Genomic DNA, 22,755 nt, shown 5'->3' with positions numbered 1-22,755 from the left:
CTGCGAGGATAGCGATTGCTGTGATGAGGCTAGCTTTTGCCCTTGGCAAAAAAGAAAGCAATTGAAGATTGGCGGAAGAAGAGGGCCAGTTGATCAAAGCCAAAAGAAGCCAAAACTTTTCAAATCCACAAAGGAAAGAAAATATTGGTAGTGTGGCATGCCGCCCATTGATCAAAAATGTTCATTATCTTTACCCGCTGATGTTGTTGACGAGATGAAATGAATGAACCCACAAGAGGTTGCCAATATTCTCTTGTCAAAAAAAATGTAAAAAGGTCTGAGCGAGTAATATTTGCCCTGGGGCAATCAACTGTTTATTGTGTTTGCTCTAGTGGAAGCTCTTTGTTTTACTGCATTTCATGCCCAATTTTTCCTAGTAAAAAGGTGAAGTGTTATTTTTATTGACCAGGCCAAGGAGAAATGCCGTATTCTAACAAACTGTGGGCAAAAAAGAGAAATCTGCCAGTAAAATTCCTCTTGGCATCAACATTCCTGATGGCTTTGAAAATTCCTGATGACTTCAACTGAAGCCAAGCGGAATGCAACCGGCTTTAACTGAAGCCAAGAGGACGCGCGTCAACAACTTTGCATGTTATATCAAGCATGTTTCTCTGCCATGCAGGCGTGAAATATTCATCCACAAGAAACACGATCAAGTGGAAACTGACAATCATCGCTTTACAACATGCCAATGAAACTTTGTGTTTTCAAATGTCAGTTCCAAGCGACAGGGTCAGTTATTTTTTCATCAATTTGGCTTCAACTTTGCCGTGGATATCTTTCTCTGGTTTGTCAACATCAAAAATCTTTCTGCTCGACGGTTGGCAAAGCAGCTTGGCTCAGACTTGTTCCTTCAGGAAGTTGTACTGGTGAAACTCGGAAAGAATGATGTCAAACTTGTGGCCAGATATGGCATTGTTATTCAAAGCTTTGGATAATAGTCTTCTGACTGTGTCACGTTTGGCGATGGTGAGCGTGGTAATCTCTTGATGCTTTTTAATTTTTGCCTTAAGTTTACTGCTGGTGATAATAAGCCCTGGAGAAACAAGAGCAAAACAGGTGCCAACGCCGCCTAAGGGAATTGTGGCCAGCAGGCCAACCACAGACAGAGCCGAACCAAAGCTTGTGCTTAAAAACACTGCTGAGAGAAAACTGGAGCCTGCTGCACTCCAGTTAACGAAACTCTAGCCAAAACATCTCATCTCTTCCCGTTCAAAAAGTTTTTGGTTTTGTCGAGCAAATCGCAATGAATAAAATGTGTTGTTGGACATGTAAGCCGTTTTACGAATGTTACAAACTGCAAGAGAGGAGTCTGATGAAATGAACCTTCGGGATCGGCTGCTCAAAGTACAAAGTTTCTCCGTTATTTTTTGCGACAATCGTAAGCACCACCATTATATTGTAGAAATAAAACATATTCAAAATGGATAGTGCCATGTTCAAGGACTTTCAAAAATGGGTGCAAAGGCCTGATACAAAAGCCAATTGAAAGAAGCCGCGGCCCAGACAAGTGCATGGGCCACCTTCATGAAACGGTTCCAAAATGCTGATAAAAACCAATTCATGGCACAAATAAACATTGATGAAAAGCGGAAAGTGTCAGCAGAAATGTTTTTTAAGGCAGGAAAAGGCTCCCTTCAAAGCATGTTTGGTTCAGACAGGTGGTACTGGAGCCAGAAAATGAAAGCTGCTCTTGGTTTGGCAGGCATGGCAGGCTTTCCCTGTCAATTGTCGCCAATGAAAACCAAAACACCACTGCCAATCCCAGCTGTGGATTTCAAAAGAATGGTGTCGGGCCTGAAAAAAATCTTTAACCAAACCATAAACATCTATGTGACCCCAGACACCTTCTTCGTGAGAAAATTCAGAGAAATCTTTCAACAAACCAAGCTCATGCACAGCACAGCGGCTGAATCCAAGAATTGGCTAGGCAGGCCTGACAATGAAATATTAGCCCCAACAGCTCGACTTTGCCGTGTTTTGTGCGACACAGGGTTGTGAAATTTCTCGAGAAATCTTTGACAGCGGCTTGGCACTCCCGCCACAAATAAGAGCGTTTTATAAATTCCATGTGTATTCCACGTTCAGGCGCATTTTGTACCAGCTTGGCAGCATTCAGAGCATCAGTGCTTTGCCAGGCAATCCAACATTAAACAAATCCAACAACCATTATGACGTGGATTCATACAAAAGAATCTGCAACAAAAACAATCAAAGGAAACCTGATTTATTACATAGAGCCTGATGCCGTGCCCCAGTATCACTGGTTTGCCCCAAACACAGCCTCTGGTTTGACGCAGGCAGGTCTGGCACACATAAACCACTCAATCGAGGCGTTCGTGTACTGCATCTTGGGTGCACATGTCAATGTCCGCAGCAGTTTTCTTGGCCAAGGGAGCTGGGCAAAAGAAACCCAGAGCAAGTTTCTGGTGCTGATGGAAGACGCAATCAGACAGCCCGACCTAGCACAGAGTGTGCAAAGGTATCAGCTGGCGGTGGATCAAGCAAAAATAAGACTCAACCTTGCGGTGTGCCACGAGGCATGGCTGATGCCCGCACGAATGATAATCAACACTGAAAGCACGATCGGCTACAACAACAAGCTGGAACAGGCCGTCACCGGAATGAAACTGGGGGTAAACAACGAGGTAAACTGAGGCACAAAAAAAGCCGCACTCAAGCTCATGGCAGGCGGCCCATCACAAATCAACCTGCCCAACAGCCACCCACCTAACCCAATTCAGAAAGCAGGGCAGGCAAGCCAGCCCGCCTCGACTGGTCGAGGCGATGCCCAAACCACGTCGGACACAGAGCCACCAGCCGCTGCTCAAACCAGCCTCAGCAATGCCTCGTCTCAGAAACCGCAGCATGAAATCAACAAAATGGCAGTCATTATGTGTGGCCATCGTCGCGGCGTTACTTTTCATGCGGCACACTTGAAGTAAACGATGGCTGCGGCAAGGATCAGCAGCCAGGCGTGCTCAGTGAAGAATCTGGCCCCCTGGCCCGCGGTCTGGCCAGGCAGCCCAGGGAGCAGGCCTTTAAGAGTCGCCTGAAGCTCGCACTGCCCTTGGCCCATTACCTGACCTGTGTCTTTGAAAGCTTTTGAAAGCTTTTGAAAGCGTGCCGATGACAGCTCCTATCATAGCACCTGCGGCAAGAAGCACCACCGCCAGGGTGACGCCATTTTTTTAAAAAGTTCTCTGATCCAGTCCAAAAGTGGGCGGCACTCAATTTCACGCTGCACCGCCGCAAGCTCTCAGTCTCGGATGAAGGCTTCAGTGTCCTCGGTTTGAGCAGCAGCTTCCAGCTCGTTTTTGTGCACCTCGAGTTCTTCCAAAGAACGTGTGCTGTTGTAGGCATCTTCTAAACCCATGAGCCGCGGTTGTAAGGCCGTTTTTTGGGCCTCGGCTTTGGCTAACTGTTTCAGCTGCGGCCCCTATGTGACTTTGGGCCTCCATTTCTTTTGTCAAAACCTGGATTTTGTATTGCAAAGCCTGTTGAAGCTGTTTTTTTTCTTTCAGGGCTGTTTGAATGTTGGAAAGAGCTTCTTGATGGTCTGTTTCAGCATGCTGAGCTGCTTTTTGTAGGCCTGCCAAAGCCCGCCGCTGATTTGCTATTTTATCTTGCAAAGCCTGCAGCTCTCGTGCAGTAGTTTGCACCCCTTGATCAAGGGCTGCTTCTGAAGTCTGTTGTTTCTGTAAGGCCCTTATCTGATTTTTTAAAACACCATTCTTTTCGCGAAAGTCGGCGGCTTTAGTGGCCTCGGTGCGTGCTTCTTGTTCAAGAGTCCCCAAAGCCTGCCGCTTGCTCGCAATATCTGCCTGGAGAGCCTGCTTGGCATCAGCCATCCAGTCTGCAGCATTCGTTTTGTTTCTCAAGGCGGCCACTGTTTTGCTCAGGGCGGTCTCTTGGGCCTGCATTTTTTGAACACAGGCTTCTGCCTCCTGGACCTCTTCCGAAGCGGTCAATTTGTCATTCGCTTTCCAGCTGAGATAAGTTCTGCTGCTGGCTTGCAAACGCTGCCTGCGCAGCCACCAGACATTGTCTTGTTTGTCATATAGCACGGCGAGCTCAGCCTGCTTGGCTGCTGGCACAGCACACGTGCTTTGTGTGGCCTGGCGCACTTTTGCCAAGCTTTGGAGCTTTTTTGGAGCTCAGCACCGACTTCGTTGATAACCTTAGCCGCCTTTGGTCAACAAAAGTGTCTGCCATGGTGCCGTCGTGCTTGAAAACCCACGTGGAGCGTGAAACCACCCTGAGGCCCAAGTCGACCTGACGACTGAGGGCACGTATCTTGGCACGGGGCTAATATTTCAAGAGATGCTCAAAGAACCTCTGCAATAGCGCCCTGTGGACATCTCGATTATATATGTTGTTTATGCTATAGCTCATTACGCGGTCCTTGGCCATTGCGAACCCCTCGGCTGAGATTCAAGAGGAGAGCCGAAGGTTTTGAACAAAATGGTGAGAAGGGTCGGAACGGGGTTGTTGGTAATCCTCTTCATCTGGGTCACAAACTCTAGTGTCGCCTTCTGTGGTGTAAGGCGAAGGCGCGGCGTCATCATCCTCATTGTCTTGATTTTCTTCTGGATCCCAGAGGTCATGATAGTCCCAGTTGGTTGGGCCGCTGCCAGACATCTCTCAAACATACAAGACGTTTTCAATTAATGTTTTTTGATGTAATTTTCAAACAAAAAGACCACCGTGGCCAGGATCAGCAGCCAGGTCTGCTCAGCCAGATAGCTGATGATCTGTCCAGCTGTTTTGAAAAGAAAGCTAGCGAACTGGCCGATCAGCCCAGGTAGCATCAAACTGAGCTTCATGCCTATTTCTTTGAGGCCAGCTCCCAAAGCTCTGCGTGTAGCTCCACCATGGCCTTAGTAACTGTGCTCACGACTGCCCTGATCTTGTCACCAGCGGCGAGAGGGATAGCCATCACTGTGACCCCATATTTTTTGAAAATTTCCCTGATTCTTTCAGTGAGAGGCCATGCCTTTTCCCAAGCCTTGACCTGAGGTTGCAGCCACGTGAGCTCTTAATTTTTTTCGCCCACCTGGGCTTTGGCAGCTTCTCTGTCAGAGGGCGAGGCGTTCTCATCTTGGAGGATCGGCTGCTCTTCCTTGTTTTGATGCTGCAGCTTGCTTTTGCGCTCTTTTAGGTAATCTAAGAGTTTTGTGCTGTTTAGCCTTTCTTCCACGGCATTTCTTTCCCTTTCTTTCGCTGCAAGGCTCACTTTGAGTCTGTGGACCTTTTCCTGGGCTTTTTCTTTGTTTTTTACTTGTTTTTCAAGCGCCGCCACTTTCAAAATTGGTTTCATTTTTTTTCAGCAGCTTGTAGCCTTTGTTGCCATGTTCTGATTGAATAGCTTCAATCTGCCCCGAGTTTTCTCGGTTTTTAGTGGAAGCTCTTGCATAGCTTGAGCTTCTTGTTCCCTTTTTGCGGTGAGGTCCTGTTTTAATTGATTTTCAGTTTCGATGTCTGTTAACTTGAAAGAAGGGACAGAAGTGCAAGAGGCCCTGTGCCCAGCTCACATGGAAAAGACCTTGCAGACCATGAAGGCCCTGCGTGCCATCAAATGCATCACCTTTGACTGCACCGAAGCCATCCCTGGCGATACCCTGTACGTTTCGGTGCCCAAGCTGCATGAAAACAAGGTGCAGGTGCCTGGCTCCCTTGCGCTGCACTTTGACCTCGACATGGACAACAGGCACGCCAACAACTTCCTCATTCAGAACGTCATGCGGGCGCTGTTGGAGAAGCTGGTCGTGAAGTTTGTAGGCGTTATCTTGCAAGACACCGTGGGGTACGACATCTACAAAATGTTTGAAGACCTTTTTCTCCCGGACGAAAAACGCAATAACATGGTGTCCGAGGGAATCCAGAGCGAAGACTTGTGCAAAATACGCTCCAAAGCCGGGGACAAGAAAACCTCGGGCGTTGCCACTGAAAACAAGGTGAATGAAATCCATGGAAACAAGTATCGCATCAGGCTGGACCACCAGCTGCTGACAGACAATGGCATTTTCTACCCCCAGGCCCTTTACAATGATCTTGTATTTAATGTGACTCTTGCCCCAGCTTGACAGGTGGTCAAAGGCTCGGACCCCACCAAGCTGAAATACAAGCTGATCAACATACAGCTCAAGTACGAAATGATCCGCAGTGAGATGCTCGCAGACGAGGCACACAGCATGTACACAGGTGGCAAAGAGTTCACATACGACCACGTGATGTACCATAAAGTGGTGCCCTTCAGGAAGGACAGACTCTCGGCTGAACATCAAAGTCAACTCCCAAAGGCGGACTATGAAAGCGATCCTCCTGCTCTTCGTGGAGCCGTATACTGCAGGCACCAGAGACTCACAAAAATACATCTTCCCTGACATAAAAAAGGTCAGCATCACCATCAACGGCTCACCCAGCATGCTGTACAACAATGGCATCAAAAGCAGGGACATGTGGGCAGAAGCCAGCCACCTCTTTGTGAAAGAAAAATGTAAAACCAAACACTTGACTCTTCAAAAGTTCTACACTGACAATAAGTTTGGGCTTCTGATCGATCTGCATTCCATGGCAGACCAAACGCTGCACAGCAGCGGCACATGGTTTGTGAACACCACCAACGGTGTCCAGCTGGAAATTGAGTGGAAGGCCTCAGACTTGAGCAACGTGAACTGCCACGTGTTTGTGATCTCTGACTCCCAGTTCAACATCATGGACAGACATCTGGAATGTGTTCAGTTTTGAAAATGTGAACTTTGAATAAAATGGACCCCAGCAACATCCCCTTCAACGCACTCATCCTGGGGCCAACCAACTCAGGCAAAACGCAGTTCCTCTTGGACCAGTTCTGTGGGCCTTTTCGAGGCCGGTTTGATTACGTCGTGCTCATCTGCCCAACGTTCGCTTATAACAAGACCCTCTACCGCTTCACTGAGAGATCCGTAGCTGTTTGTTATCATCTGCAAGCAACACGAAGTGGAGCTTTGTCTGAAAATAGCGAGTTTTGTTTTTGAAGGTGCCAACATCCTGATAGTCCTTGATGACTGCACGGCCTCCAAAGACGTGAAATGGCACACCGGAGAGCTCATGAAACTCAGCTTTTCTGCCCGCCATGCAAACATCAGCATGTGGCTGCTGACCCAGCAGCTCTCCAGCATCGCGAAGCCATTCTGTGAAAATGTGGTGGCCATTGTGCTGTTTTACACCTCTTTGGCCAAGACCATGAAGGCGATTTTTGAAGATTACGTTGGAGAGCTTTCGCAAGATGACCTCAAGTGGCTGATTGCAAGGCTGAAAGAGCACCTCGTGTTTTCTCTCTGTCCCCTTACATGACCAAATTTTTGAATTAAAAAAACACAAACGGAGAGCAAATGGCAGCCCAGGTGACTGATGAAATGGAAGAAGTCATGCAGCTGCTCGAAAGTGAGCCCTCAGGCTCTCCCGACAGCAAACCCCTGGTTCAAACAGACATCTCGTTCATGCGTGAACTGCTGGCGATTCTTGTTTGCACAGGCAAAGCAAAACAAGCCATTGGTGTACACCTGACACATGAACAGATGAAGCGCTTTACTGATAAAGAAGTTGAAAAGCACTACAAAAGATACGAGGCTCACGTGGGTGCCAAAACCACTGAAACTTTGACTGAAAGCTTTCTTAAGTTTGCCATAAATGCGCTTGGCATAGTAGTGCAGGTCAAAAATGCCGAAGCTTTGCAGAATGAGCTGCAAAATGATTATATCATCACTAATGAGCTGTCTGACCAGGCAGGCAGCCTTGCCTTGAAATGTGGACGGATGCTCGCAGTGATCAATGTGGCGCTCATCAGAACCAAACATATAGATTTCAGTCCGCCACATCTGCTTATCGAGGCGCCCCCACCTCTGCTGGTCGAGACTGCTGAAGTACCTAGCTTAGCAATTCCTGAGGTACCTAGCTCAACAACTGCTGAATAATTAGTCAGCATTCCTCAATTAAATATTGTTGTTGAATAACATAATGGCCCATCCAGAAACTTCTCAAACTGGGAATGATTCAGAAACCACTCAAACTGCGGCTGATTTAGAAACCACTCAAACTGTGGCCACTCAGGAACAGGTGACTTCAAAAATACCAACCACCCGGCCAGTTGCTGCAAAAAACCCATAACAGGTGACTGCGGCCAAAGCTGTCCCTGCAAAAACAAGAGGTGCGCGAAGCACAGAAAAAAGCCGCTGAAGTCACTGAAGCTGCAGGCCTTGTTCCTTCTTTCAGTGAAAGGAAAAAGCAGCCATCGACTGATGAGGTGTCCAATGAACACACATAAAAAATGTTATCAGCATGACTCAGTGGCTCAATATATTCAGCATTTTTGTTTCAATCGTCGGGATCTACTACAAACGCTAAGAGATAAAAAAGGTTTTCAATCCCGCACCTCTTCCTGCCCTGCTAACAGAGCCACCTGTACATGTGGATATGCAGCGGCTCAAGCCAGTTAAAACAAGAGGGCTCCAGTCGATGGATTGACATTTGAAAAGAAAACACACAGCTGAATACGATGTCGGAGAACAAGCTCGTTAAAACAATCATGGATGCGGCCGTTCTCACCGACTTAACCACTGGCATCGGCTGGATTGCAAAAAAAGTGGTGAAAGAGAACTTTACCGCCAACCCCAGTGGAAGCGCCATGAACTATGCAGAATTTATGGCTGTCCTGGCAGGCAGCATCGCACTCAAAGATTACAAAAAGATCCTCTCGACCTTGGGCTAGAAAAAAGAAACATAGCTTTTAACATTGGCGAGCATTGCGATGATGATCAGGGGCACTATTTTTAACGCAGCTGCTTTTACTGGCGGGAACTATCTTGTCAAATATTTGTCTGGCAACAGCGGGAAGGCCACCTTAGAAGAGAGAACGCGGCATGACAAAGCCCTTGAAGCTTATCAGGCCGCTATGGCCAAATACACGCGTGGCCGCACCAAGCTTCTGGATTGGATTCAAACCAACAGAGAAATCAAAGAACAGGTGAAGCAGAACTTCACGAACACTGATTACATGTTCAAACTCTATAACCAGGCCCACCCAGACAAACAAATCACCCCACTCAAAGAGTCTTGGTTTGCTGACTTATCAGCCCAGTGAGCAGCAGAAACAAGGCGAGCTGCTTTTTGTGGGTGGTAGCATGTTCGCTCTCGGCTATGCAGCTTTCCGTTTTCTTTGAATAAACACCTCCTGTTACAATATCTGATCCCTCTAGAGAAAGCAAATGGACACCAAGCTTGCCAAAATCTACTACAGGCCCCTGGGCTACTGGAAAGGCATAGCTGCCATCAAAAAATTAGCGGACGCTGCAAAAGTCCCTGAAGAAACTGCCAAACAGTGGTTCATCAAACAGGCCCTCTGGCAGATCTATCTCTCTGCCCCGCGCTACATTCCTTGGCCCAAATTCGACGTATCGGCGCCTAACGCGGTCCACCAAAAGGACCTTTTTCTGCCTTACAACAAGCTTCCGCGTGGGCATAAAATTTACAAATATGTGCTGACTGTTCTCAACGTCGCCAGCCATTACAAAGAGGCTGAGCCTCAGACCTCCAAAGACTCTGCAGAGGTTGCAAAAGCTTTTCAGTCTATTTGCAAGCGCAGCCCTTTGACATGGCCTCAGCTGCTGCAGGTCGACCCCAGGTGCAAGTTTATGGGAAGCGTGAAAACAGAAATGGAAAACCACAAAACAACCATTCGCTGTGGGTGCCCTGACACTCACAGAGACCAAGCAGTCGTGGAGCATTTCAACCGCACACTCGCTGAACGCTTGTTCGGGCATTAGTATGCCGTAGAAATGCTACTGCCTTCTGGCCAGCGGCCGTCTGCCTAGCTCAAAAGGCTCCCCGACATTGTTGTCGCTCTTAACAGCAAAGTCGCTAGTCTTATTGGGAAAAAAACACCAGCTGTTGCAATCAAAGAGAAATCTGTCTCTTCCAAACCCTCTACAAAGTATTCCAGACCTATTGACTTGAAAGAAAAAAAGGTACCCCACTCATCAATGAAAGATATTTGTATCAGCCCAGTGAACTTGAAGGGGGAACTAAATGAGCCACAGGCCCAGTCTGGTCTTTGAAAGTATACCATCTTGAAAAAACTGTAACTTAACAGAACAAACTTGTTGTCTATTATTTGTCTGACGGGCCTAAGCATGGCTTTGTTCATGAAGAGCTGTTGGTTGTACCTCCAAATACGCAGCTTCCTTCCGAACAAGTCCGTGCCTGATGATGTCTTTGTGTCCGTATGCCAGTGTGTGCACGCCGTCTTCTGCAATCCCCCACTTTGTGTTGAACACTGACAGTGAGACCTTCTCCATGTGCATCCCGTAGATCTCGTGCCCCTCGCTTAGCAAGATGTTCATCCCATGCCAGAACTTTTTTTCTCGAACAGTGCCTCTTTGTGTTGCTCATGCTGGTTCTCTTTTTCTACCATGTACTTTTTTACTCCCTTGGCTCTCTTGACATTTTTTTCTTTTTCTTCCATGATCGCATACATTTTCGGCCATATAGCTACCGCTTCATTGATCACCCTTCCCGCGCACTCGTCTCTCATCTTTCCCAGCACCTTTTTGTTTACGCTGCTGTAAAGTGGGTGCTCTTTGGGATAATTGCTTGTATCGTACAGGATGAGGTCTTCAGCCATGTCTCTGTAGACGTCGTCCATCTCGATTTCCATCAGCAGGCTGTCAGTGTCTGTGTAAATCAACTTGCACTTGGCACCATACCAGGCTTTCATCTGGTTGTAGAAGAAGTCGTACATCAAAATCTTGCTGTTCTCTTAGATTGTCATGCCGGTGTAGATCGGCTTGTCCAAGATCAGCCGCGTTTTGTGCGTTTTGTGCATGCCCACCAGGTCGTTTCCAAATATCTCGTGCCTTTCATACGAGGGGCTGGCCACCAGACGCTGGATCTTGTCGGTCTTCCAGCTGGGGATGATCTTCATGTCGATGCAGTTTCTCAGGTTTTCCATCGTTTTGCCAAACACCGAGTTCTTCATCAGTTTGTAGAAGTTGGTTTCGAATTCACTCTTTGCTTCTTTCCTGAACTCTGTGTTCATCTGGATGTAAGGCTCCATCCACAACTCCTGGTTGTACTCGATCACTTGGTGGACCTTTTTCAAACGCAACCCCTGGCTGAGATAAAACTGCAGGTTGTTGTAATGGACAGCATAATAATTACTGCTTTTGTCCTCCAGCGTGAGCACCAGTTTCTCGCTTTTCGCGAAGTCTAGCCCAGTTCGTCCATCATCCTTTTTTGGTATTCTGACATCTGCTCCAGCCCGATCGCCTTTTTCTCTGGCGTGAGCAGGTAGCTGTTGTGGGATTTGTTTAGCTCCCCTGGATAATCGAAGTCCACCTCCAAGACCCACCCTTTTGTTGAGTTTTCTTTCAGTTTCATAATTTGCTGTTGGGTGGGCATCACTGTCTTCCACTTGAAGCCTCCTTTGGGCAGCAGCAGGCTCATGGCCCAGGTATACAGATTGTTTGCGTCCAGGTATGTGATGAATTTGTGTGGCTTAATGGGGTCATAGTCGGCAGCCTGCGGGTGGTTGGCCTTCGTGTATCACTTGCTCACCATCGAGATGCCGCCCCGCATACCTTTTTCGATGAACAGGTGCATGTCCAGGTCAGTCAAAAGCTCCAGCTCTATGCCGGTCTTTTTCAGCAGCGCGTCCCAGCTCAGACTGGGGGCTGTGTAATAATGTACTGGATCTAGCCCGTACCTTCCCAATGCAGACTTTTTGGAAGTTTTCAAACGCATCTGCCAGCAGCACGATGTCGGTTTTCACATATAGATCACAATAGTTGCCGAGGGTTTTGCATCCGAACTTGGCCCAGACCTTCTTTGCGTGGGTGTACTCTTCATCTGTTATCCCTTTTCCAGCCAGCTTCAAGAAGAACTCTTCTTTGGCGCGGAGCTCTTTCTTGGCGAACCTTTGAAAGCCGTCCATGTATTCGTAAGGATAAATCCCTTTTTTTCAAGAGCAGCTTCCTCTTTTTGATGTCTCCGTAAGTTTTTTGTTATTTTCATCTCTTCTGGTGTGCTATCCTTTACCAGCACATCTAGGCTGCTCATCATGAAATTTAGGCTGTCTATGAACTTCAGGTTTCCAAGTGAAAAGGAGATGTATTTCTCTGTGTTGTTCGGAATGCAGCTTATTTCCCCCTGCACCCATGCCATGGCCTGCATCAGGAGATGTCCATCGTATCCTTGCAAGTTGTGAAAGACCACTGGAATGGGCGTTCTGGGGTTTAGGCAGAGCTCCAGCTTCCAGGCATTGTGCGCATCCCCCCAATATTTCCCTGTGATGTGGCAGTGGTCCTTCACCGCCTCTCTGTAGTTGTTCACCAACAGTGGCACTTTGCAAAATATGCAGTCTTCGCTGTCAGGGCCTTTGGGCTGTCTCTCTCTCAGAGGCCCCATGAACCCCTTCCTGGCCTGGTAATAGCACCGTTTGTGGCTTTTGTGGTACTCGCCAGTGTTAGGGTTGTACACATCAAACTCTCCCTTTACCAGACTTTCATTGCAGATGTGGCATTTGGTCATGCTGTTGCATCGATGCCAGTTATCCAGCATCATCACAAGTGGCTTTTTGTTGGCCAGCTCGGCCCTTATAAGCTTTTCATCGTTCAGGAGGCTCACCAAGAACCTGTGCACCATGTCTTTCCCACGGTACATGAATGGGCCATGCATCTGGCCGTTGCTTTTCATGATTATGGGCTCGTGGACCTCTGTTTTGATTGTTGCCTGACTTTCTTTGATGCAGCCATATATCTTCCTTATCAAAGACTCAAAGTCGGTGTAAACCACAAACGGTGCTTTCATCTGCTTGTGGTGATTCTTGAACTTGACTTTGTTTTTGCCCTCTTTGGGCAACTCTGTCCTTGTTGGCCTTTTCAGCTGCCCCATGCATTTGGGTTTGTGTCTTTCCAGCAACTCTGCTGTCGTGAAGCCATGCAGACAGCATTCGCTGCTGTTATGCCTGCTTTGGTCATACAACAAAGCGTTCATCCTTCTCACGAAGGTATGAGATTTTTCATTGTTCTGTATCAACATCAACTTGATTCTCAGGAGACTTCCCTCTTTTTCACTGAGCCTATACATTATCATGCGCTCTTTTTCCCACCCAAACACGTTTATAGCCAGGTGCAGGTTCTGCTTTTCTAGCTTATTTATCTGTGATACAGGTGTTGGGAAGTCTATTCCCGTAAAATTCAGCCCGTCTTCTGTGGGATAGCTTGACGTTCTTGCAACATTTTTACCAACTGTTGCTGGAAATAAAGCCGCACAGAGCCCACCTCAAGCACTCGTTGTCTCTGTTTTGGACATTGATGATTGCTTTGTTGTTTTGTAGCTTTTTGGGCAGCGGCATGTAACTGCCTCCACGAAGGGGCTGGTATTGAGCGACATTAATGAAAGCTTCCAAGACGCCTTCTACCACCCAGCCTGAACCTCTTTGACACCAGGCTTCCATTTCACCTTTGACTTCATCAATGAATCTGCAAAATACGCTATTTACTGTTGCCGCTTTGTTTCTGTTAAAAACCATGGGGTCTCTCTGTTTGAAATAGTGTTCCATTTCCTGTTTTTCACCATCTCTAGTTATCAAAAAATAAACATTAAGCGCGAACTGCATTTTGACGCTTTTCAGGGTTTTAATTTCATTCTCTATCACTTCATTGAATCTTGCTTACGTTTTTTTGTGTGAATTTCAGAAGGTCTACTTTGAATTTATAGGCTTCTGGAACTGCCATTTTCTATACACGAAGACGTTCGTTGAAGTTGGTTCTTACCAAATCAAAATTAAAATCCCTGCTGGGCCTTATAGGGGGCTGAAGTCTTGCGTTCTCTTTGTGCTAGATAAGACCATAAAACATCTCTATCACATCAGATGAAAACCTTGACGTGGCCATGGTTGCTTTATACCAAGGCAGGCGGCTTGTTCAATTGGAAAATAAGTCTAGGATTACTCTCGACAGCAGCGGGCAATGTTGATTTTGGGGCAGACAAGGTCAATGCCGGCGGTATAACACACATGTATAATGGGGGTTTTGGGAACGGGCCAATTCTGGCCTCTTATTTTGAGTCGAGCCGCGAGGTGAGACTCAAAATAAGCCAGAATTGGCCCGGTCCCAAAACCCCCATTATACATGTGTGAGAACTTGCCAGTTTTGTCTTGACTAATGCGAATTGAGCAGGAATCAGCCCAAGACCCCTTTTATACTTATCTTCAACAATAGTTCGTATAGTGTGATCATCCAGGTGACTGATCTTTCGACAACCTGAGCAGAAATCATCTTGAGTCAAGTGAATAGTGTTTGTCAGTCGATGATGTTATAACTCTGGTCCGTTGAATGTTATTGGTCAGTTTAGCCATGATGGTGTTGGCTGAAAGACTCGTGTAAAGTTTGCCATCAGTCATTGGTGGGTTTCGATCCGTCTATTGTTAGTCAAATTGGTCGGTTTTTTGGTCCATGTATTGTTTAGTCGGTCTGTTAGAAGTGCGTTTGTCGGTTTCGTTTCCGTCATGGATAAGTTGTTTGTAAGGCGCTGGTAGTTGTTGATATCTGTTAAGAGGCGTTTGTTCTAGGTTAGTGTACCAGCTTTCCAGATTCAATTGTTGAAAATAGTTTGTACTGTAGGTTAAGCACTGAGCAGAGTCCCAGTCAATGTTGTGGTTTGTCAGTTGATGATGTACAGCAATGTGATTGTTGGCATCACCATTTCTAGTGACTCATTTGTGTTCAGTCAGTCTCGTGTTAAGGTTTCTGCCAGTCTCACCAATGTGGGAAGCCTGACAGTCGGAGCATTTGATCTTGCAGAACTGCAAAAGACAGTGTACAGAAAACCGACGCATACCGACAGATTACTTGACGAATCATCCTACAACCTGACTTCACACAAAGCCACAACTATAAAGACTTTGAAGAGATGAGCGCAACTAGTTTGAGACACACCAGACAGCTGAGGTGACTTCAGCCCTACAACATCTATGTAGCCCACAAACCTACAACTACATTACGACACTTACTGACCAACGTGAAAGACCGTGACAAACCTAACAACAGGCAGGGAGCAATTTACAAGATCAAATGCTCCGACTGCCAGGCTTCCTACATTGGTGAGACTGGCAGAAACCTTAACACAAGACTGACTGAACACAAACGAGCCACTAGAAATGGTGATGCCAACAATCACATTGCTGTACATCATCAACTGACAAACCACAACATTGACTGGGACTCTGCTCAGTGCTTAACCTACAGTACAAACTATTTTCAACGACTCTGGAAAGCTGGTACACTAACCTAGAACAAATGCCTCTCAACAGATATCAACAACTACTGGCGCCTTACAAACAACTTATCCACAACGGAAACGAAACTGACAAACGGACTTCTAACAGACCGACTTAACAATACATGGACCAAAACACCGACCAATTTGACTAACAATAGACGGATCGAAACCCACCAATGACTGATGACAAACTTTACATGAGTCTTTCAGCCAATACCATCATGGCTAAACTGACCAATAACATTCAATGGACCAGACTTATAACATCATCAACTGACAAACACTACTCACTTGACTCTGAAGATGACTTCTGCTCAGGTTGTCGAAACATCAGTCACCAACAAGAGTTCTTTTCAGAACTACCCTCACCTGGACAATCACACTAGACAAACTACTGATACTCCTGGGTTCAAACCATTTACTATGTAATCTCCGACAAGTAATCCTAGAAGGTTGGCCTAACAACATTCAGGAGTGCGATCCAGTCTTGCACCCTTTCTTCCAGTTTCGTGATGCACTGATTGTTCATGGGAACCTGGTTTTCCACGGACCTCACCTGATTGTCCTCACTACCCTCAGAAAGGAGTTTATGTTCCTAGCTCACTCGAGTCACAATGGCCTGGGGGGCACCTTCACTGACTTCACAAGTGCATGGTCTGGCCCAGAATGAGTGCCCAAATGAAGGATTTCGAGGGTCAGTGTGATGTTTGCCTTACACATCATGACTCACAAGTCAGGAACCATTACTTCAACACGAATTTCCACGTCATCCTTGGGCAAGGTTGCTGCAGACATCTGTTTTCACTCAGGCCAAACTCTGCTGGTTGTTGTCAACTATTTCAGTAACTTCATAGAGGTTGATTTCCTTTCGTCTGAAACCTTCAAGTCGGTGATCAGAAGTCTGATGGCCACCTTTAGCCAATTTGGAGTGCCAGATACGCTGGTCATGGATAATGGGCCTTGCTTTGCCTCGCCTGAGTTTGTGAAATTCGTAGACAAGTGGAACTTTCAGCATGTTACTTCGAGTCCCCATTATCTGCAAAGTAATGGCGAGGCTGAGAATGCCGTTCATACTGTTAAAAGTCTGTCCACGAAGTGTTGAGTTGCTGGTGTCAGTGAATTCCAAGCTCTCCTTGATTGGTGTAATACTCTGAGTGATGGCATGGATACGAGTCCTGCACAACGTCTTTCAGGCTGCTGCTGTAAGACTTCACTGCCAACTTCTGGATCTCTTCTAGGACCTGAATTTAGCTTCGTCAACGACGCTGCTAAACTGTGTACTCGGAAAGAGCATCAGTGCAGGTACTTTAATCTTCGCAAGTGTGTCCTTTGCCCTGTGAAGGCTGGGAAAACTATCCACATCTGTTCACATACTGGAACATGGAAACCAGCTGAGTGTCTCAGAGAAGTTGCTACCTGATCGTACGAGGCTCTAGTTGATGGAGCGGTTCGTCATCGAAATTGAAAGGACATATGGCAAACTGCTGAACAACAGAATGTACAGACATCTGAGGAAGTTGAACCGTTTGCCAAAGTTCAAAGTCAGGCTCTGTGTCAATGCTAAGTTCAGCTTGTTACTTTTAATTTACTGTCAATGAACAGAGACCACAGGGACCCGAACAACAACATAATCAATTACATTCATGTAAAATAAATAAAAGGTTATTCAGGTGTTTGTTTACACACCAACATTCTCTAGTTAAATGTGACTTTTGTGTCCATTCATTTAACCCACTAACCAGGTGATTCAAATTCCAAAACTGCACAACTTTCAAAAATGGCTGAGAGAGGAAGCACTTTTAAGGACTTTGCTAACCAATTCTGGTGACCAGAAATTGTGTGACTATTGGTGACCAGACGTGACATCTCCTAATCGACAGACCAACAGTTGTAATTAGAGTTTTTAGAAAAAAGAGAACATTGCACGGAACACAAGATTCGGGAGGAGTTGTACAACGCAGGAGAGCAAAGGAATAAAAACTGGATTTGTAATAAATTGAGTGACTTTGAGTGTACCCCCAAATTTGGTACCCTGGCTTGACACCCTTTTGCACAGAAATTTTGTTCAAAAGTAGTGGAAAGAGAACTTAAGACTATCTAGAAGTATGTTCAAATATATTGTCTGAGTGGCTGGTCTGGATTTGGTTTAATTTTTTGCAATGAAAACAAACCTTGCTGAAATGGAACCAAATGAGATTGATGCAATCTGGACACCACAGGGTTTGAGATACCATGCGATTGCAAGCGGACTTAATATATATGTCACCTCAACCTTGGTTACTGACCTAATTCTCAAACCTTCAAGATGGGCCAGTGACTATATGAGATTATGCAATAATATTGCATAATCTCACAAAAAAGTGAAAGTTCCTAGATTTTAAAAACATGTTGTTGCCCCAGGCTACGTGGTTAAAAATGTTCAATGCATTGGTTTGCTTTGTACTGATCCAGTACAACATGCATCAAATATCAAATAGTGTAAAAAACAAACAAATACTGCAGGATGGCTGGGAATACTTAGTGTAACTATTAATCAATACCATACATATACATGTAAAGCTCTTCCAATGCTATTATGTGTCTGTTTTGTAAGGCTGACAATATAGTACACAAAAATGCAGTGTTACTTTACATGTAGCCATATACATACATAAAGCTTATTTTAAATTTTGTCAGCATAATTAATTTACTTACACAATCTTCAGAAAACACAGACAGACTAAGAAATGGTCCAAGAAGAGACAGTTTCTCAATCTCCTTTCCCTCTGCTTTTGATAATGGAGATGGTATCCATAGATCAGTTAAGGTCACCATCTATGTGGAAATACAACAAGCAGATCACATCTGTGAGAAGATAAATCATGTAAAAAACTTTACAGAACTGGGCATGCCTCTTTCACTGCCATATTGGCAGGAGGCAAAGGATTTGTAATTCATCATGAAAGTTTAGGTCCCTAGACTCCCTAGACCTAGACTCCCTAGACCTCCCAAAGCATTCAATGTTCCATAATATAACACTACAACACAAGGAAGGCAACTTCCCGGAAAGGCATTCCAATCTAGGCCAAATAGTGCCTGTTTTATGAACCTCGATTTGGTGTAGAAATTTTTATAGAGCTCTAGGACTACGCTTTTGACACCAGTCTCCTCCTACGTGTTGGAAAGAAACAGTAGCTCCTACTTCATAGCTTTTACCGTAGTTGTGTATTGTTACTATGGTTACCTGCCTATTTCATAACACTTGATTTCAATTTGTAGCATATTCCTTCCATATATCTCATATATATATTTAGTGTTATTAAAGTGTTATTACAGTTTACAGTGTTTTAATTGTTTTCAATTTAAAATTCTGTATTTAGTTTACCCTCAACTATTTACGCTCTATGCTTTATGGTTCTATATACAGACATAGAGGTTCACAGTTATTGTACCAAATATTAAAGCGCATGGGGAATGTTTAGTGTTATTATGGTTTACAGTATTTTAATAATCTTTTTAATGTACAATTCTGTATTGAGTTTACCCTCTACGCTCTACGCTATATGTTCTACCATCTACATTCTACTCTCTATGTTCTACCAGCTACTCTCTTTGATCAGCGCTCTATGCTCTACAATCTACCCTCTAAGTCCATCTATACTCTACGTTCTAACAGCTATTCTCTTCAATCTACGCTCTACCATCTACCCTCTAAGCCCATCTACACACTACTCTCAAAGTTCTACAAGCTACTCACTTTACGATCTGCGATCTGCCATCTGCCATCTACCCTCTCAGCCCAGCTGCACTCTACTCTCTATGTTCTAACAGCTACTCTCTGTGATTTACGCTCTATGCTCTATGATCTACCCTCTAAGCCCATTTGCTTGAAAGGTTATCACAGTTTTTTCATTTTTTTCATTTTTTTTAACCAAGACTAGTAAGCAGCACAAAGGAAGACTTCTTGTAGTTTTAAGCTATTTCATTTATTTCTGACGCACTTCTTCTCTATCTGAGAATTCTTCAGGGAATGACTTAAGTGTGCCTAAGTTTAACTTCCCGTGGAAGTGAATAACTGCTGAAACATGCTGTAAACGGACGTTACAAGAAACACCTTAATGCACATGTTATTGTGTGCTGTTATATTTTGGGGGCCATACGATTAGTGCCAACTGTATGGTCCCCAAAATATCAAGATATATTAAAAAAAGAAAAAAAGAAAATTAAAAGAAGATTAAAAAATTAAAACATAAAAAAAGACATTTTTTTGTTTGGAAGGGCCCCAAAGAAATCCTATTGGAGTTTCTTAGTTGTCTCTATAGCAAGAATGATCGTATCAAACTTATGTATGTTATTGACGAAAGTAGTATTTTGTGAAGGTGAATTAATCAACATGACATGAGCGTGGGACAAAGAAAAATTCTGAGTCCCCAACAGGAATCAAACCCATGACCTCCCGAACACCGGGCAGGCAGTCAGGAGTCATGGGTTCGATTCCTGTCGGAGACTCAGAATTTTTCTTTGTCCCACGCTCGTGTCACGTTGATTAATTCACCTTCACATTTCATTACCAAGCTTAATATTCACCATCTTTATTAATTTATCAAAGTAGTATTTTGTTTCTCCATTTATTTCTTTACTAAGATGCTTTACTTCTTTACAAAGATGTTAATTTTAGCACTCTGCAGTTTTCTACCTATCAAAAGCCACTAAATAGATATCTGTACATTCCCTTTGAGCTGTTTCATCCCGAGAGCAACAAGAGGGCCTTTATTAAAGGCAAGTTTATGTGCTATACTAGAAATAGCTCCACGTTTAAAGCCTTTAGTGAAACGCAAGAAATTCATAAGTGCCTCTGGCTTCGCAGTTACCCAGTTGGGTTTTTACTTCCTTTATTCAGTGATTAAATACAGTAACAGAACTAAATGGCTTTCGCTAAAATGTGAATTGCGCAATAGTAAAATGGTAGTCTTTAAATCTACATTTAATTGTAGTCATGCTAACTGAAGTGAAGGACATTTTGTTATAGTGTATTCAAAAAGTGTGAATACTTAACCCTTTGGTGACGAAAACCCTGAATATTGTGCCATGTGGCAGGATGACGTATTTCCTATCAAAACAATGCTCTTTTAACGTTACCTAATCATTTTTTACACTAAAAATAAACTATGAATGTAGCCAATCAAAAAGAGTCCATTGTGGAATTCATAGATCTCATTGGCTAGTCGAAATTCACTTTTTGTGTATGCGGCGTGACAAGCAAGGTCCTATTCAAAATGGCGTCTTCGAGCAAGCGTCCACGCGTGACTTTCACGGCTGAAGAAGCAGCTGAAATTTGTGCCCGAGATGGCAGTGATGCTGAAAGTGATATTGAAAGTAACACTGGTGGAATTTCGAGTGGAGAAGAGTTTGATTTAGACCAAGAACTCGAAGGAAATCGTGCTTCAGAGAGAGAATGGAGGTAAGCGATTGTGTAAACAACATGATGAAATATGACTGCATTGGATTTTAGCCTTTACTTAGCCCGAATTTTGCACTTTTCCCGTCATCTTTTTGTGAAACATGAAACTACAAGTCTTAAGTAAACTAAAATGATGGAAATAGAAGCTTTCTGGGCCCGATTTATTCATTTCTTACCACAATTTTGAGTGCCATACAATCAGGTGATTTTTTCGCGCAATGCGTAACTTGAGCCTCCAAACATGTGTTCGCGAGAAGAAAGACAGAAAGAAATATCATGGTTATTTTGTTATTCGTTTGCATTTTCTAGTGTCCAAAGAATTTGCAAATAACATTTTCTTTCTCTCAGAACCCTTTTCTGATGAAATTTTATGGAACTGACGTATAATATTCCTGCTACTTGTTTCATTTGTATGTGGACATAACCTTGGAATGTTGTCGGGAATGTTCCATGAATAGCGGAAAAATCTTGGGCTTGATCAAGTTATTTATTGTAACTCTGTTTTTTACTTCACTGTTAGTAGTGTACAAACAACGCTATATGTATTTTATCAAGCCCTAAAGAGTAAACATAATAAGGTTTTGAATGAAGAAGCTTTTTGTTTGATTTATTTATCATCAGTAATAATCTCTCCAGTTTGTGACCTTTGATCAAAGGACAACATTGTGAGATCTAAAGAGCCAATTTTAGCTCTCCTGATTTGTTTTTTTTGGTGCAAAATTTGCTTATTAGCTGCTGAACCTTTCATTTTATGTTAGTGTTACAGTTTTGTCCCTTCCAAATTCTAAAAAAACTCATTTCACGTATGTTTTTTTTCCAGTGAACACGAATCAGATATCGAAGCTATGATTTCTGATAGTGACTCTAGTGAGCAGTCAGAAGATGAGGTAAGTGACGCTGATGCGTCCGCAGAGGAACAAGAAAGACCACCAGGAAGAGGTAGGAGACTACCCCAGCAGAGGCCAGCAAGGGGTAGGGGTAGGGGTAGGGGTAGGGGTAGGGGAAGGGGAAGGGGTGATCCTCCCTCTGCACCTGCAGCTCCACCTGCACCTGCAAGTAGAAGTTACGAGGATCCTGATACACCAAATCAGATTCCCCCATTTACCCCAAGGAGACCACCTGGATTGCATCTGAATATGCCAGTGCTAAGAGGTGCAATGACAAGGGCTGTAGATTTTTTCAGGCTTTTCTTTACAGCAGAGCTTCTAAGAACTATCTCTACCCATACAAATAGCTATAGGTCGACGAAATATTCGCGAAATGTCATGGCTACTATTGTTCTTACCCAGAGCGAATTTTCAGACTGCATTACGAAAAGTCGTTCTGCCTGTAGCGAATTTTCAAGCGAAGTTTCAACGAACGTAGCGAATTTTCGTTTTAGCTTTGTTAAAGTTCAAACGATATTTCGTTAATTGTTTTTCTTCCCTGAATTCTCTCAGGACTTTAACGGCTCCTACGCTATTCAGTGGACATGGCAACCATGTTTGTATATAGTTGAATTTTAAAGTTCGCATTGTTAGTTTATCCTCAGCAATCATGGTATCAACTTATACGTGTAAGCGAATCCAATCTCTTCACAAACAAAATCTTCATCCAGTTGAGATATTCAAAACGTTAAAGGGAGAAGATCTAGCAGTTAGTTATCAGAGTGCGGCAAGAATTATAAACAAGCTAAAACTTACCGGTTCCATGAACAACCTGCCAAGATCAGGTCGGTCTAGAAAGGTAAACCCTGAAGCCAAAGCATTCATTGAAGAACAGATGAGAAGAAACGACGAAGCAACCAGCCGAGAAATCCAGAAGAAGCTTGCCGAGCGTGGGTTACTAGTTCATGCGTCAACCGTCCGATGATCCCGCAAAGAACAAGGTTGGACTCTGCAACAAACAAGATACTGCCAACTGATCAGAGAAGCCAACAAAGTCAAGAGACTGGAGTTTGCCCAGCATGTTCTACACTCTGGAGATACATTCAATAATGTCATCTTCTCTGACGA

General features: G+C 44.4%; 1 protein-coding gene and 1 pseudogene across 6 annotated transcripts in view; both read right to left on the bottom strand.

Annotated features, from left to right (window-relative positions):
* Window positions 1–22,755, bottom strand: part of LOC145482661 (ubiquitin conjugation factor E4 B-like) — a 304,099-nt gene that overhangs the window by 162,455 nt on the left and 118,889 nt on the right. For all 6 annotated transcript variants that reach the window (XM_081461267.1, XM_081461269.1, XM_081461270.1 and 3 more), the window contains one exon: window positions 18,016–18,135. In XM_081461267.1, the coding sequence (XP_081317393.1) occupies window positions 18,016–18,135 (120 nt within the window). The remainder of the gene's footprint in view (window positions 1–18,015; window positions 18,136–22,755) is intronic.
* Window positions 11,909–13,520, bottom strand: LOC145482683 (uncharacterized; annotated as a pseudogene).

Source organism: Orbicella franksi, chromosome 3 (assembly GCF_964199315.1).
Source record: "Orbicella franksi chromosome 3, jaOrbFran1.1, whole genome shotgun sequence".
Lineage (NCBI taxonomy): Eukaryota > Metazoa > Cnidaria > Anthozoa > Scleractinia > Merulinidae > Orbicella > Orbicella franksi.
This window is presented reverse-complemented; position numbering and strand designations above follow the sequence as displayed.